The sequence below is a fragment of the Pan troglodytes genome, chromosome 10, assembly GCF_028858775.2.
Source record: "Pan troglodytes isolate AG18354 chromosome 10, NHGRI_mPanTro3-v2.0_pri, whole genome shotgun sequence".
Lineage (NCBI taxonomy): Eukaryota > Metazoa > Chordata > Mammalia > Primates > Hominidae > Pan > Pan troglodytes.
In genome coordinates, this window is record NC_072408.2 from 116,733,698 (window position 1) to 116,750,552 (window position 16,855).

The following is a 16,855-nucleotide window of genomic DNA, read 5'->3' on the forward strand; positions in this document are numbered from 1 at the left end:
CTGGCCCAGAAGATAGAAATACCAGATTGGTACAAAGATGTTGCTCACAGCATTAGTATGGTAACAGAAACCGATAACCTAGGCATCTAACACCAAGAGGCTGTTTGAGCTTGGGATGTTATGCAGTGAATTAAAGTGGAGTGGAAAACAAAGTTATGGAGAAATGTTCTGCCACATTAAAAAGTTAAGGCCAGCACTTTGGAGGCCGAGGCAGGAAGATTGCTTGAGCCCAGGAGTTTGAGATCAGCCTGGCAACACAGTGGGACCCTGTCTAAAAAAAAAAAAAAAAAAATAGGCATGGTGGTTCGCACCTGTAGTCCCAGCTACTTGGGAGGCTGAGGCAGGAGGATCACTTGAGCCCTGGAGGTTGAGGCTGCAGTGAGCTATGATTGTGCCACTTGCAACGTAGCCTAGGTGACAAAGGGAAACCCTTTCACTAAAATAAAAAATCTGTGGTATATTCATTCAACGAATACAACATTGACATTGAAAATGAACTAGGCTGGGCACAGTGGCTCATGCCTGTAATCGCAGCTACTTGGGAGGCTGAGGCAGGAGAATCACTTGAACTCGGGAGGCGAGGTTGTGGTGAGCTGAGGTCGCACCATTGCACTCCAACCTAGGCAACAAGAGCGAAACTCTGTCTCAAAAAAGAAAAAAGAGAAAAGAAAATGAACTAGTTACACACATTGACCTAGTTGAATCTTGCAACATTAAGGGAAAGAATTCATCAGTAGGGTTCTGTTTGCATGTTCAAAACCAGTCAAAACCCTAAGCTGTGACCTAGGGATGCACACAAAGGTTTGGTTCAGCTAAACGCAAGGAAGTGATAGGCACCAAAGTCTAAGGGAAACAGGGACCCTGTGCCACCCAGGCTCTATTCCTCTAAGCCTCCTCCCAAGGCGAGGAGAGGACCACACAGGAAGCAGCCTTCCCAGGGGCCTCCCTCCTCTGACACTCCCAGGAAGGAGGACCGGGAGGAGATGGGAGCCCCGAGTCTCTGCTCCACACCTCCCTCCCGCCGCACCACTGCCAGGGTTGCAGCCACGGTTGAGAGAAAGGCACTGTTCTGTTTCTTAACCTGGTGGTAGTTACACAGGTAGCCACTTTATAATTGCACATAGATGCATCAGACATATTTCTTTGTTTATAGGTCACAATAAGAGAGAGACTGAGAGAACACTTGAATCAAGTGTGAGGGGAAGAACAGCCTGCGGCCCACACTGGCCCGGGTTCTAGTCCTGATGCCCACCACTTAGTGGCTGGGTGACCCTCCTGGCCCAGTTCTGTGAAATGTGGAGAAGGGAGATGTGAAGATGTGAAAAGATAGAGTAAGGAAGCATGGAGCTCAGGCCAGGCATGGTGGCTCATACCTGTAATCCCAGCACTTTTGGAGGCCGAGGCAGGTGGATCACCTGAGGTCAGGAGTTTGAGACTAGCCTGACCAATATGGCAAAGCCCCATCTCTACTAAAAATACAAAAATCAGAGGCCGGGCACGGTGGCTCACGCCTGTAATCCCAGCACTTTGGGAGGCTGAGGTGGGCGGATCACCTGAGGTCAGGAGTTCGAGACCAGCCTGGCCAACATGGAGAAACCCCATCTCTACTAAAAATACCAAAAAATAGCCGGGCATGGTGGTGCATGCCTGTAATTCCAGCTACTTGGGAGTCTGAGGCAGGAGAATTGCTTGAACCCGGGAGTTGGAGGTTGCAGTGAGCCGAGATCAAGCCATTGCACTCCACCCTGGGCAACAAGAGCAAAACTCCGTCTCAAAAAAAAAAGCATGGAGCTTAGAAGGCCCTACTGTTTCTGCCAATAGGATGCTGCCCCAAGGAGTCCACCTGCCTGGGGTGGAACTGGCCATGGCTCTGCCTTTGGACTGGACTTGGGCAGGATTTCCCATTGCTTCCAGCGGAAGCAGGTCAACTCCTGGCTGTGTACCTCATTCCCCAGCACTCCCTGGACTGGGAGACTCTCCCTCAACTCTGGGGACGGGGTGGACCGGCCTGTGCCATGCCCTGAAGGGAGGCTTCTGCTTCCAGCAGCAGGCACAGGGCCGCTCCTTTCAGAAGGGCCGCTGTGGGGGAAGTCATTGTGCTTGTGAATGAGGCTCCTTGAATCATTCCAGCAGTGGCACTGGGCAGCGTCCTCCACACAGTTCAGAGTCTTACCTGAGCAGTGGTTACTGAAGATCTCAATTTGAAACAAACAGAAAAGACAAGAAATATTTGTGGTAGAAGTAAGGAATTGAAAGACAAAATACAAACCCGGCCACCCAGGCTCTATTCCTGTGAGCCTCCTCCCAAGGTGAGGAGAGGACCACACAGTAAGCAGCCTCCCCAGGGGCCTCCCTGCTCCGACCCTCCCAGGAAAGAGGACCGGGAGGAGATGGGAGCCCCCAAGTCTCTGCTCCGCACCTCCCTCCCACCACACCCCTGCCAGGGTCACAGCCATTCCTTACCCTCTCCTGGTTCCAGAAGGCCTGTCATCCTTGGCCTGGATGTCCACCTGTGCCAGTCGAGCCCTGCGGTTAAGAGCACAGGCTCAGTGCTCTCACTTGCTCCAACATGAACTGGGCTCCAAGGGCCGAGCCTTGGTTTCTTTATCTGCAAAATGGGGGTAGTTTTAATTCCTACTTGGGGAGCCTGCTTTCATAACTGACTGGGAAATGCCCAGAGCACTTAGCCCAGTGGCTGCTCGGAGTGCAGGTGTCAGCTCAGCCCCTCTGGTCTGAAAGCAACAGGCCGGGCTGGGGAAGAACCTGAAGTGGGGTCCTGGGAAGTGGCGGTGGGAAGAGGGAAGCAGAGAGCAGTTTGCATCCCCGGGCCCAGAGGGGAGGACAATTTGCATCTCCTGGCTCGGAGGGGAGGGCCAAGGTACCACTCAGGCCCGGGGATGCAAATTGCAAAACCAAGTTAGACTTCAAAATGCCCCCATGAAGGGCCAGGCACGGTGGCTCACGCCTGTAATCCCAACACTTTGGGAAGCCAAGGTGGGAGGATCACCTGAGGCCAGATATTCGAGACCAGCCGGGCCAACATGGCAAAACCCATCTCTATGAAAAATACAAAAATTAGCCTGGTGCGGTGGCACGTGCCTGTAATCCCAGCCACTCAGGAGGCTGAGGCAGGAGAATTGCTTGAGCCTGGAAGGCAGAGGTTGCAGTGAGCTGAGATCGCGCCACTGCACTCTAGCCTAGGCGACACAGTGATTAAAAAAAAGTAGTATGAAAAAGATGACAGCCGAGCGCAGTGGCTCACGCCTGTAATCCCAGCACTTTGGGAGGCCAAGGTGGGTGGATCACTTGAGGTCGGGAGTTTGAGACCAGCCTGGCCAACATAGTGAAATCCCATCTCTACTAAAAATACAAAATTAGCTGAGCATGGTGGTGCACGCCTGTAATACCAGCTACTCAGGAGGCAGAGTCAGAATAATCGCTTGAACCTGGGAGGCGGAGGTTGCAAGCCAAGATCGCACCATTGCACTGCAGCCTGGGCAATGAGAGCAAAACTCCACCTCAAAAAAAAAAAAAAAAAAAAAAAAAAGAAAGAAAGAAAAGAAAGAAAAAGATGAATTGCTAACAGTGTTGGAGCAAGTGGACAGTCATCTTGGAAAATAATAAGGTGGAATCCCTCCCTACCTTTAAAAAAAAGAAAAAAAAGCACTCCTGTATGTAAAGTGTTCTGGGAGCGATGGGGCTTACAGGACTAAGCCAGGCCAAGAGGCCAGGGCTAGGTGAATGGGATTCTGAAGGGAAGGGCAGTGGAGAGCCAGGCCCAAGGGGGCCTGTGGGATGATGCAAAGGAGGGGGAAGATGAGCCCCAAGAAGGGAAGGTGGGGGTTGGGTGAGAAGAGGGACTTTAGAGAAGGAGACATGGTCTTTGGTGAGAAGCCTCCTTTGGGAGAGAAATGAGGCTGAGAAGTTCTGAGCAGGTTTGAGTGGTTTGAGGAACTGGAGATATAGCAGCTGGGGAGCTGTGAGCCCAGCAGGGGCCTGGGTGTGGGGCAGGACGGACGGTGGGGCAGGTGGGAGGATGAGGCGAGGGTCCAGGCCAGCCTCTTCTCATCTCCAGCACCCCTCCCTCTGGGACTCGGTGGGAAGTTGACACACATACTTTGAACACAGCTGGAACCACCGGGCCTGGACTGGAGTTCTGGCTCCTGGTTCCATGGCTGGCTAGCAGACGCTGGGACCCCCAGAGTCCATAGACCACAGGGACCTGTTTCTGGGCAACCTCATGCGCCCGGCCTGCTGGACAGCGAGCAGCTCCTCAGATGGTCGCTGAGTGCACTTCTGCCCTATCAGCTTCAGGGGATGGAGACTGCTGCGGTCACAGTGTTGTGAGCAAGGGGACAGGCGCTCAGACAGTCCTTCCAGTCAGCCATTCAACAAACGCTAAAGAGGTCCAGGCGCCAGGGACTCAGCCCCCTGCTCGAGGGCCTCTAGGCTGTGAGGGCACCAGCTGTCAGGGCTGTGAAAGTTATCTGTTTACATAGCCTGTTGCCCACCTGCCCCCCCATATCTAGACTCATGGGGAGGAGCCTTTGAGGCGCTGCAGTGCAGCCAGCCCAGCAGTGCCAGCTCCACGTGGAGCCCACCTTCCCTGACTCCATTAGTTTTTTTTTTTTTTGAACCAAAGTCTCCCTCTGTCGCCCAGGCTGGAGTGCGGTGGCGCAATCTCAGCTCACTGAAACCTCTGCCTCCCAGGTTCAAGCGATTCTCCTGCCTCAGCCTTGCGAGTAGCTGGGATTACAGGAGCCTGCCACCACACCTGACTAATTTTTGTATTTTTAGTAGAGACAGGGTTTCACCATGTTGGCCAGGCTGGTCTCAAACTTCTGACCTCAGGTAATCCACCGGCCTCGGCCTCCCAAAGTGCTAGGATTACAGGCATGAGCCACCGCGCCCCGCCCCGACTCCATTGTTGATGGTAGTGGCTGCTGCCATTATGCCAGCTGCAGCAGGGAAGCACAGCTGGGGCTGCACACTCCATGGAGCCACTAGGAGCCTTACCCCTTCTGGGTTGGGATGGGAGCTCTCAGTGCCTCTGCAGCCACCAAAACTGCAGCTGCAGACCCAGGCCTCCCGCTCCAGGAGGGTGGGGCTACTGCCGCCCAAACTGCAGTTGTGGATTTGAGCCTCCTTGTGCTCTTGGGTTCTTGGGGGATCCAGGAAGAGGCAGGATCTGCCCTCCTGGGTACAGCTGCAGCCACTGGACCTATGACTGCAGACCTGAGCCTCCCGCTCCATGAAGCAGGCAGGAGCTGGGGACAATCGGGAACCCTTCCTCTTCTCAGTTGGTGGGGCAGGAGCTCCCGGGTGCAGCTGTGGCTGCCCTCCCAGGTGCAGGACCTGGGTGTCTCTGCAGCCTGCATCCTCGGGTGCCCCAGAAAGGACCCCCCAGTCTCTGCAGGCTCAGGGGTGTCTGTTCCCACTGCCTGGCCTCTCTCAGCTCCCAGCATCCTCTCCCATCTCAGAGCAGGGTTGGGGCCAAGCCCTGGGGCCATGAATGGCAGCAGGAGGCAGACAGTCCTGGGTGGGAGTGGGCAGGGTCCCCAGTAAGGCCTCACCTACAGGCCAGGGAGGGCCTGAAGGCTGGGGGCCAGGCTGCCAGTCGTGCAGACCTGAGTGGGGACTTGTGGTACCTCTTAAGGGCCTGCCCATGGCCACCCATGGACCAGTCAGCAGGCACTTCCTCCCCCTGTGGTCCATAAAAGCCCTGGGCTCAGCCAGAGCAGACCAGAGGATGGAGAGGGCAGAGAGATGATGATGGGACAACCAGCTGCAGAGAAGAGTGCTCTCTCTGCTGACAGCTGCAGATGATGGGACGACTCCTCTACTACTGCAGAGAGGAGTAGTACCCTTTCCCCTGAGAGCTGCAGAGACAACCTGCTGGCAGAGAGGAGCTACCCTCTCTACTGAGAGCTTCAGAGACCTGCAGAGATGTCCGAATGACTTGCCTGTGGAGAGGAGCCACCCTCTCCAGGGCCTCCTCTCTGCTGACAGCTGAACACTTGACGGGACGACCTGCCTACAGAGAGGAGCTGTTCTAACACTAAATAAAAATCTTTGGCCAGGCATGGTGGCTCACGCCTGTAATCCCAGCACTTTGGGAGGCTGAGGTGGGTAGATCACGAGGTCAGGAGATCGAGACCAGCCTGACCAACATGGTGAAACCCCGTCTCTACTAAAAACACAAAAATTAGCTGGGCATGGTGGCATGTGCCTGTAATCCCAGCTACTCAGGAGGCTGAGGCAGGAGAATCGCTTGAACCCAGGAGGCGGAGGTTGCAGTGAGCCGAGATTGCACCGCTGCACTCCAGCCTGGGCAACAGAGCAAGACTCTGTCTCAAAAAAAAAAAAAGAAAGAAAAAAAAGTCTTCACCCTCCACTTGTCTGCGTACCTCATTCTTCCAGGATGCAGGACAACAAGAACTCAGGCAAAGGCACTGGCCAGATATTTCCAGCCAGAAAAATCGACACCCCAGAGATCCTGTAACATTGTGACTCCGCCGGAGGCTGGGAAGCGCACCCTGGTGGTGAAGAGGAGTAAGGAGCATGACAGCAACTGACACACTCTCTCCTTGGATGTGAGGCTCGGCCTCCTGGGCTGTAAACATCCTTATCTGAAAAATGGGAAGAAACCACTCACTTCATCCGGCTGTAGTGAGGATGAAATGAATGAACGTGTGTCAAGAACTCAGCACAGGCCAGGCGTGGTGGCTCACGCCTGTAATCCTAGCACTTTGGGAGGCCGAGGCAGACAGATCATGAAGTCAGGAGTTGGAGACCAGCCTGGCCAACATAGTGAAACCCCGTCTCTCCTAAAAAAAAAAAATACAAAAAAATTAGCTGGGCATGGTGGCACGCACCTGTAGTTCCAGCTACTCGGGAGACTGAGGCAGGAGAATTGCTTGAACCCGGGAGGTAGAGGTTGTGGTGAGCTGAGATCATGCTGCTACGGTCCAGCCTGTCTCAAAAAAGAAAAAAAAAAAGAACTCAGCACAGTGCCTGGCACAGAGGAAATGTCAGCTAAAATTATAATGATGACTTCACATGACTCTCCTACACTAAAACATGTTTAAAAGCAGAAGCCAAGGAGCTGTGTGGTGGGAAAGGCCTGGAAACGGTCTACAGCAGAGCTTCGCAGAGTGTGGTCCCTGGAACCTGTTAGAAGTGCCTACTCCTGGGCCCCACCCCAGAGCTGCTGAACCAGACTGTGGGGGCCCGGCCTGGTGAGCCCGCCAGGGTTCCAGGAGGTCTGCTGCTGGCTCTTTTGAGCCTCCTTGCCTGAGGAGGTTGCTCTGGGTGTGAGCTGTGTGAGACACTGGTCCTAAGCCTGCACAGACGTCCCCCTGAACAAGCAGGATCACAGCGAGGACGTGGCATCTTTCCGACTTCTCACTTGGAAAAGTACCCGTGGTGCTCAGGCCCTACCCCACCCTTCTTCCATTTGGGAGAAGAGTCCCAAGTCACCTAACCAGAGGACAATCACAGGTGACCATGGGCAGCCCTGATGAACCCCCATGCAAATCTATACCAGCTCCCCCTAGGAACCTGCACAGGGGGCCTTTCTCTGAAAATAAAATAAGACCAGTGGTTTTAAGACACTGAGCTCATTCCAGGACCCCATCACCTGTTAGGAAGAAGGGAGGGCATCTGTGCTGGGCTGGCTTTCACTGCATTAAAAAAATTAAACGTAGGGGCCAGGCACAGTGGCTCACGTCTGTAATCCCAGCAGTTTGGGAGGCCGAGGTGGGTGGATCACTTGAGGCCAGGAGTTCGCACTGGCCTGGGTAACATGGTGAAACCCCATATCTAAAAATACAAAAAATTAGCCAGGGGTGGTGGTGCATGCCTGTAATCCCAGCTACTTGGGAGGCTGAGGCACGAGAATCACTTGAACCCAGGAGATGGAGGTTGCAGTGAGCTGAGATCACACCACTGCACTCCAGCCTGGGTGACAGAGTGAGATCCTCTCTCCAAAAGAAAAAAAAGTTAAACTTAGGGAATAAATATATTATGATAAGATGCATGGAACTAGTATCTTGATGCAGTGTTCAAAGAAAGCTATTTGCTCTGGGTGCCGTGGCTCACACCTGTAATCCCAGCACTTTGGGAGGCCGATGCGGGCAGATCACCTCAGGTTGGGAGTTCAGGACCAGCCTGAGCAACATGGTGAAACCCTGTCTCTACTAAAAATACAAAATTAACCGGGTGGGGTGGTGCATGCCTGTAATCCCAGCTACTTCTGAGGCTGAGGTAGGAGAATCACTTGAACCCGGGAGGCGGAGGTTGCGGTGAGCCGAGATCACATCGAGCCGAGATCGCGTCATTGCACTCCAGCCCGAGCAACAAGAGTGAAACTCCATCTCAAAAAAAAAACAAACAAAACAAAAAAAAACCTATTTGCTAAGCACAGAGGAAGAAAAAGATAGTCATTACTGTAAAACTGCGGAGCCCCAAAGCATATGAAACACTGCATCTCACTAATGATGGCGTTTTGGGAGAACTTCCTCAGACCTTTTACAGAGTATCTGGAAACATCAACTAATTGATGGGGAGCACAGCATTACCACAAAAACACCTGTAGAGCCTGTTTATTGCATAACTAGCAGGCACAAATTCCAAAACGATTTTACAACACTTAAAGGGCACAATAATTACAGGAATAGAATGTACAATAAAAAGTACAGAATAATGAGTGACAGGGATCAAACACGTTGGAATAAAAGGCATCTCAGTTTTCCTATGCAGCATTTTCTTTTCTAGGAACACATGTTACCTTCAACCAGGACAAGGAAAGAAAGAAAATTATACTATTGGAAAGCTCATGGGTGCCATTGAGGACAAAAACAGGCGAGTTTTGCTCTTGGTTCTGCAACTGAATCACTTGAGAAGCCGTGCACAGCTCCCGAGTTGTGCGTTTAGAATTCTGATTACATGAAATGCTGTGTTTGATCTTTGGGCCCAATTCACTGTTCTTTGGCAAATAAGAACTATTTGCATTCCAAGGCAGATGACGATTTCTGTGAAAGGAGCTTAGAGGTACAGCTGTTTCCTTCTGTTCAGTCAAGTGCCAGTTTCATAAAGTGCACCTCTGCCCTATCAGCTTTGGGGGAAGGGTGGCATATGGGGAGGAAGGGATCATTGAGAATACAGGGTAAAAAAGAACGACGTTACCGAAGGTAGACATTGCTAGTGCAAGGTACGGAATCCATGTGCAAAAGGTGGCTGGAACAAACGTTCAGATAAGGTGCGATTTGCCAACAGGAGCAGAGAACTCTGACACCAGATCTCAGATGAGGCCAAGGAAATGCGCGGGGCACATACAGAGAGGACGACCTGCAGCCCTCCAATGGCCACGTCATTCCACCGGGGAACTTGTTTGGAGTTTTGGCACCGTGGGCTAACCGAGCACTCTTCTGACATATTCTTACAACTGGAAATGCTTTGTTGGTCCCCATGTTCCTTGACTTTCTCTAGGGCCATAAAGGCAACATCTTCTATTGCAGGTCCTCAAACATTCCAAGGAAAACACTGCTTCACCTCCTGCAGACAGCTCATTTCCCAGAAGCCTCTACAGAAGCCCGTCCTCCCTGGGACAGCAGGGGCAGGGGTTTGCAAGAAAAAGGAGGGTCAGCTAAGGACATGAAGCCTGCAGAAAAGGCTATCAGATGGCGCCTGAACTTAAGGTGGGAGGCCCCCTTCTAGAAGGCATCCCGGGAGCATCCAACAGCAATGTGGCACTTAGGGCTGTGGGACAAACAAGTAGAAGAGTCTTTTGGAGACGTGGACCCTTTTCCCATGCTACTCACAGTGAAGCAAAATGCGACAAAAGCATCCACACACGGTGACTTAGTAAAGCAAGCACCGTCGGGGTGCTACTTTCATGACAGCATACGGTCAAGCTATAAAGGTGTGCATCGATCAGTCCTGTGAAAATAGAAGCTTAGTTATTAGCATGTATTGAGGCAACTTGTACTTTGATTCTTGTGTCTTCTTCACATGTGTGAATGACCACTATGGGACAGAACATATGGTTAAAAACAGGAGCGACAGCAACATAACACACAGGGTTGGCTGGCTCCATTACGGGTAAGACTCAGAGGCTGCTCCAGGTGTGTCCGGGGAAGCCAGGCCCTCACACTGCACAGCTTACAGGGCCCTGGGGTGGGGGCTGTGAGCTGGCAGCCTAGAGGACACAGCTCACCTGCACATGGTCTCTGAAAGTGTTCAAATTGGTTGCCAACATTTATAAATGGAGAGATGGCACCAAAAAACATCTAGGTTTCTTGTCTCTTGAAAAATCAAAGCTGTGGCCACCCTAGGCCCACTTTTCCACATGGCAACAGGCGTGGAGCTGGGGGCTACTGCCCCTACTGTGTAGGCCGTGGGCTCCCCATAGTCTCCTCTGCCCTGCTGCCGTGTACCTGGCTCCCTTCACTCATCCACATTACCGGCCCTAGGCCAGGGTCTGAACCACACACACAGAATGGCTGCAGTAAGCAGGAACGGGAAGAGCTTTCACATTCAGAACAAGAAGGGGCTTTTTAGTAACTAAAAAACAATCTGAGCATGTTCCAGCACTTCAACCTTACTCTTTCAGAGCTTTGGGGTAGCAGGCAGCCAGCTAGAGCACACTCTCTAAGGAACTCTTGAAAGTTGATGTCTAATTTTCAAGTACTCATGAGGTGATGGAGGAGAAACTAACTCAGATGACTGCGATACGATACATCTTTCCTTATAAGAAGTCCTTAAAGATGATGAAAAATGTGAAGCAACTCATGTGAGAAAGCTGTAAGTGGTCAGAGAAGCAAGCTGACTTTTGGATGAAGGGTACAACACAATGTCAGGGAGTAGGTGATTTCTTTTCCCTATAGTTCATGGTAGTGATACCTAAATGGGTGGCACAAAATGAGTTCTGGCTTGTTAGACTGATGCTTCTCTTTGCTGCAGGTTTTGAACAAACTGTCTGGCTTACAGGGGTGAGGGAGAGCACCTGACAATGGGTGGTGATGTGCGTGGAGCTCCTACCCTGAACATGGCTTCATGAGATGTCCTGTGGTGGGTCAATGCTTTATCTCATTCCATGGAGCCTTCAAGATGACAAGAAAATATCAAGAGATAGGAGCTTGAGATAACAACATTAAATAACAGAACATGTAACAGGGTAAAACACTGAGAAGAAATGGACCAATTCATTGTTTCCTCCCAAGAGAGACTGTGACACTAGTTTTAAAAAGCGGCAAAGTCCTTTCTCTACATACATGCTTGGAGATACCCCAAACTTAGAGATTCTGAAGTAGGCCAGGAAATTCACTTATTGCACGATGCTTGGCAGGGAACAAATGACGCTGATTTTTTTTTTTTTTAACTGAACTCTCTCAAGAAAATGTTTTATGAAAAATTTCATTTATAGTTTTAGCCACAGGCAGGGAGTTTTAAGGGATGGAAAAGTTTTCACAAACTTTAGACAATGAAACTATACTTTTGGATGTATGTGATCAACTCAACAGTTGTTGACAACACAACCGAACATCAGAAACTAAACCAGCAAATAGGCACAAAATAAGGCAAGTGGGTTAAATAGTTGAAAATTGGTTAGAAAACATGCAAAAATAATACTGAGTTTTCTTTTAAAAAGTTTTAAACCGTCATTAAATGTTTCTTTTTGTAGAAATCTGAAGAGTTCTGCGTCTGAATTTGAAATTGGACTTTATAAAGCCTAGAAAACAGAGGAGGCGGTGCCCTGCCCTTGTCAGTTGTTGTTCTCTTTGGTGGTGATGGTAACCAGCTGCTTGGCAGCCTTGGCGATGTCGTACGCACACTGGATGACCTGCTGTGTGACCAGCTGAACGTCTGTGGGTGAGCCGGGGTCCCCTGGGAGGGTCTTCTTGCACTCTGACTGCAGTCGGTAGGCACTGGACGTCAGTAAACGAAGGGAAGTCCTCACCATATCAGACTTGGGTTTCTAAAAGGAAAAAGACAGCCGTTTACTCTGAACTGCAGGGCAGACATCCAAAAGCAGGGGACAAACATTCTTCTAAAGCAAACCAAGCTGCTCCCCAGAGTGAAAGGCGGTTTGGTCCTGCCCTTTCTCAAAGGGGTGCTTCACACACTCCAAGCTTTGCAGCCCACAGTGTAAGAGATGCTGAAATATTCTGATTCAAAGGTCAAAGTGCATGCAGGGTAATTTTAGTAGTATGTGGTATTTTGAGGTAGTTTTTGAAAAATATTAATCCATGTGGGTAAAATATTCCAGAAAATCCTATAAATTTTAAAATTTGCCTTTTAGCACGACTTGTATATCCTTGTCTTATTAAATCAACATTCATGCAGAACAAAAATATTTCAAAGCTCTATACGACTGCATATTTTATTTTATTTTACTTTTTTTGAGACTGAGTTTCACTCTTGTTGCCCAGGCTGGAGCGCAATGGCACGATCTTGACTCACCGCAACCTCCGCCTCCTGGGTTCAAGCGATTCTCCTGCCTCAGCCTCCTGAGTAGCTGGGATTACAGGCATGCACCACCACGCCTGACTAATTTTGTATTTTTAGTAGAGACAGGGTCTCTCCATGTTGGTCAGGCTGGCCTCGAACTCCCGACCTCAGGTAATCTGCCTGTCTCGGCCTCCCAAAGTGCTGGGGTTACAGGCGTGAGCCACCACACCCGGCCTCGACTGCATATTTTAAAACTGCATGTGCTACAAAAAAGCTAATGTAATATATAGGTCATAAAGAAGTTTCTTGCTGTTCATTTAAAAGGATTTAAACCAAGTGAGTAGGAAGTGACTTACTTTGGGGAATAATGCTGCCATTTCTGTAACAGCTACGTGTATCCTCTCTGAGCAGGGAATATAACTGCAAGAATATTGAAGAAGTTATTCAATGACAGTAAAAATGATTCAGAGGCAAAGAGTACTCAAGTGCTAGAACAGATTCTGTTTACATTCCCTTCATGAAGGGGCTGGGGCTGCAGCCAGCCGTGCATCCCACACCACCAGAGGGCACATGGTTATAAAGCAGGACTCTCATTGCTTCCTAAAAGTTCAATCTGATGAAAAGTCTCCAGGTATGAAATATGGCAACATACACTCTTGGTCAGGTGAGGCCACACAACAGTACAGAAACATAATTCACCCCTCCTCACGTCAGTCATTTACTTCTCATGTGTTTCATCGTCCCAATTTCTAGAAAGAGAAAGGATTTCCATGCAAAAGGCCACAGAAGTGAAAAATAAAGGACTGAAAAAATTCCTTAAAATTAGAATTGGAGTCTCTCAAGTAGCTGGAACTTCAGGCATGCACCACCATGCCTGGCTGATTTTTAAATATTTTTTTGTAGAGGAGTCCCACTATGTCGCCCAGCCTTGTGTTGAACTCCTGGATTCAAGTGAATCTCTTGCCTCAGCCTCCAAAGTGCTGGGGTTACAGGTGTGAGCCACGGTGTCCAGCCCTTTCCCCATTTTTTAAACCATGAAGTTGGCTTCTGAATAGATTGTCATAAGCAACTTATGTACTTCACCTTTGTAACAAATCTAGTTTCAAAACTATTATAATTAAAACTGTCGGCCGGGCGCAGTGGCTCACGCCTGTAATCCCAGCACTTTGGGAGGCCAAGGTGGGCGGATCACCTGAGGTCAGGAGTTTGAGACCAGCCTGAACGACATGGTGAAATCCCGTCTCTACTAAAAATACAAAAAAATTAGCTAGGCATTGTGGCGCATGCCTGTAATCCCAGCTACTCAGGAGGCTGAAGCAGGAGAATCGCTTGAACCCGGGAGGCAGAGGTTGCAGTGAGCCAAGGTTGTGCCACTGCACTCCAGCCTAGGGGATAAAAGCGAGACTCCGTCTAAAAAAAAAAAAAAAGACTGCCTACATTTTAAATTAAACCATTACATTTCAAGAAAATGGTTTATAGTATCCAAAAATGCCTTCATAGGAAATCCTGACTTCTACCTTTGTGAGCAATTAGAATCACAAACCATTTAATAACAAAAATTCCAACATATATGAAGTTATTTAACTTGTAAATATGAAGGGGCAACAACCTATCTGGTCACACAGATTTCAGAAAGAGAAAAAAGCAATGTCCACAGCCGTCACATGTATCATGCATACTAATAAACTGTGTGTCTGTTAATATCACAGTGACTGAGAACCACACTGAAGTTTTTTGTTTTTTTTTTTTGAGATGGAGTCTCGCTCTGTCGCTCAGGCTGGAGTGCAGTGGTGCAATCTCGGCTCATTGCAACCTCCGCCTCCTGGCTTCTCCGCCTCCCGGCTTCAAGCAATTCTCCTGCCTCAGCCTCTCGAGTAGCTGGGATTACAGGTTTGCGCCACCACACCCGGCTAATTTTTGTATTTTTAGTAGAGATGGGGTTTCACCATGTTGGTCAGGCTGGTCTTGAACTCCTGACTGATCCACCCGCCTCGGCTTCCCAAAGTGTTGGGATTACAGGTGTGAGCCACTGTGCCCAGCCAGTGAAGAGTTTTATATTTTGTTGTTTATGGTTTCATTTTTGAGAAATACGATTCACCCTTTCCTCCTGCTGCACAGAGAAGGAATCTTTCCTAAGGCCATCTCTCAAAAGCTCACTCATTATGAACTATTTGGGGAAGTCCTCGACGAGATAGAAAAGCAAGCACACCCAGATTAATGAGGAAGCCCTCCTCCTCTAACAGGAGTCCACATTCACAACTTCACATTGGTATCTTTCCTCAAAAAGGTTTTCGTGCATAATATGTCATAATCCCTGAATTGTATGTGTGCCTGTGTGAGGGCAGGAGTGAGGCTGGAGGCCCAGGAGACAAGACCAGACTTCAGGAAGGTCAGGGGCTGGGGTTGCTTACATGGATCAAGAGGAGAAAACAAGAGAAAAAGGCATGGGTTTAATTCGTACAATTCAAGATTATAAATAAAAGCATCTTGGGTATCTAAGTATCCAGAAATTTTAATATAGCATTGAACAATTTATGAAATATAAATTCTCTAGACCAATTATGGTTTTAAACCAAAAGAATGAGCTAAGGATTAAAATCTCTGCATCATTCTCTCATGGTCTTAAAACAAAAAAGGAAATCAGATCATTATATGTGTTGTTGAATGGATTTGTAAATTTTAAACAAAGAAAGAAAAAAAATAAAGAAATTTCCCAAATTGTACCAAGCACCATATTGCATCTTTGAAGTAGAAATGGCCTCAGGGCAGATATTTGTATTTTTGACAAAGACAGCAATATAAGGCAAGCACATTTTAGTTTGAAATACAAGCACAGCACTTCTGAACTAGAGGAAATGAAAAGCGAAGCACATTGACAAACGGGGTCACGGTGCTCGGGAAGGAAGTGTTATTGAATCATGATTACATTAAACGCTGTCAAAAACTTTGGCCAAGCACGGTGGCTCACACCTGTAATCTCAGCACTTTGAGAGGCTGAGGCGGGTAGATCACTTGAGATCAGGAGTTCGAGACCAGCCTGGCCAACATGGTGAAACTCTGTCTCTACTAAAAATACAAAAAAATTAGCCGGGCATGGTGGCGTGCACCTGTAATCCCAGCTACTTGGGAAGCTGAGGCAGGAGGATCGCTTGAGCCAAGGAGGCGGAGGTTGCAGTGAGCAAGATCGTGTCACTGCTCTCCAGCCTGGGTGACAGAGCAAGACTCTGTCTCAAAAAAAAAAAAGCTCTGTACTTTGGAAAGCCACGGGATACTTTGCTTTCTGTAATCACATATGAAGTCACTCACTGCCAAGACTATGGTTCTAAGCAAAGTGAGTGTGCTTGTAACCCGTGGGGTCCCAAAGGCGTGGTATGAAGAGAATGCCTGGGAAAGGAGGGAGGAGGAAGCCAAATAATTAGACAGTTTTTATCGAAGGAGGCTTAAAAGTTATGCATGTTTCTCTTTTTCTCTGAGGAGCTTCCAGCAGTCCCTCCAGAAGACTAACTCTTATCTTTCAATAAACATGGATTATTCCCTCTTTCCTAGTGGGAAATAAGGACATTGGGAGATGTGTGAGCCATATAAAAAAGGGTACAGAAAGGGGAGGTTGGCCCAGTAGTGCCAGGACTACAAAAGGGAATACAAAGGCCCAGATGCATGTCTGTGTGGAAGAAGAAAACAGAGAGAAGAGTAAACAGCACAGCATCCCTTGAATACTTTTTGCTCGTGCAAGGCGTGAAGAAAGTTCTTCACTGAAGTCCTAAACTTTGCTGACCTAATGAAAAGAATGAGATTTTTCTTGGGTTTGACTGAACTCTGCTGGTTTAGCTAATGTTTTATGAGTGTCTACATCCTGCCAACCATGGGAAGCTAGGATGTTACCCCAAGCAGTTCCCAACTCACCGGAAGTTCTCAGAGAATTCACTCTCAAAGAACAAAAGGCTAAGTTGGAGCAAGAGCCAGTCCCTTCCTCAGGGTAAGAATTAACCACAGGACGTGCTTCTAGTCAGAGTAAACAGCCTCCCCTCTCATGTGCAGAGATGGATTTGGGTGATGATGAGATCAACTTTATTTATTTTGAGACAGTTTCGCTATTGTTGCCCAGGCTGGAGTGCAGTGGCATGATCTTGGCTCGCTGCAACCTCCGCCTCCAGGGTTCCAGAAATTCTCCTGCCTCAGCCTCCTGAATAGCTGGGACTACAGGCACATGCCACCATGCTCAGCTAATTTTTGTGTTTTTCATAGACACAGGGTTTCACCATATTGGTCAGACTGGTCTCAAACTCCTGACCTCAGGTGATCCACCTGCTTCGGCCTCCCAAAGTGCCGGGATTACAGGTGTGAGCCACTGTGCCCAGCCCAGGATACCTTTTGTGTCAGCGGCCTTGTCCTTAGCCAGACCAGG

At 49.1% G+C, this 16,855-nt stretch overlaps 1 protein-coding gene across 29 annotated transcripts in view; it reads right to left on the minus strand.

The window, feature by feature from the left end:
- Window positions 1-8,575: 8,575 nt before the first annotated feature.
- GIT2 (GIT ArfGAP 2) overlaps window positions 8,576-16,855 on the minus strand; it is a 66,860-nt gene continuing 58,580 nt past the window's right edge. For 22 of the 29 annotated variants that reach the window (XM_054663514.2, XM_016924169.4, XM_054663512.2 and 19 more), the window contains 2 exons: window positions 12,807-12,870; window positions 8,576-11,977 (listed from right to left, as the gene is read on the minus strand). In XM_054663514.2, the coding sequence (XP_054519489.1) occupies window positions 11,765-11,977; window positions 12,807-12,870 (277 nt within the window). In that variant the 3' untranslated portion in view covers window positions 8,576-11,764. The remainder of the gene's footprint in view (window positions 11,978-12,806; window positions 12,871-16,855) is intronic. The other 7 variants (XR_010147757.1, XR_008538363.2, XR_010147758.1 and 4 more) reach the window with 1 other exon arrangement.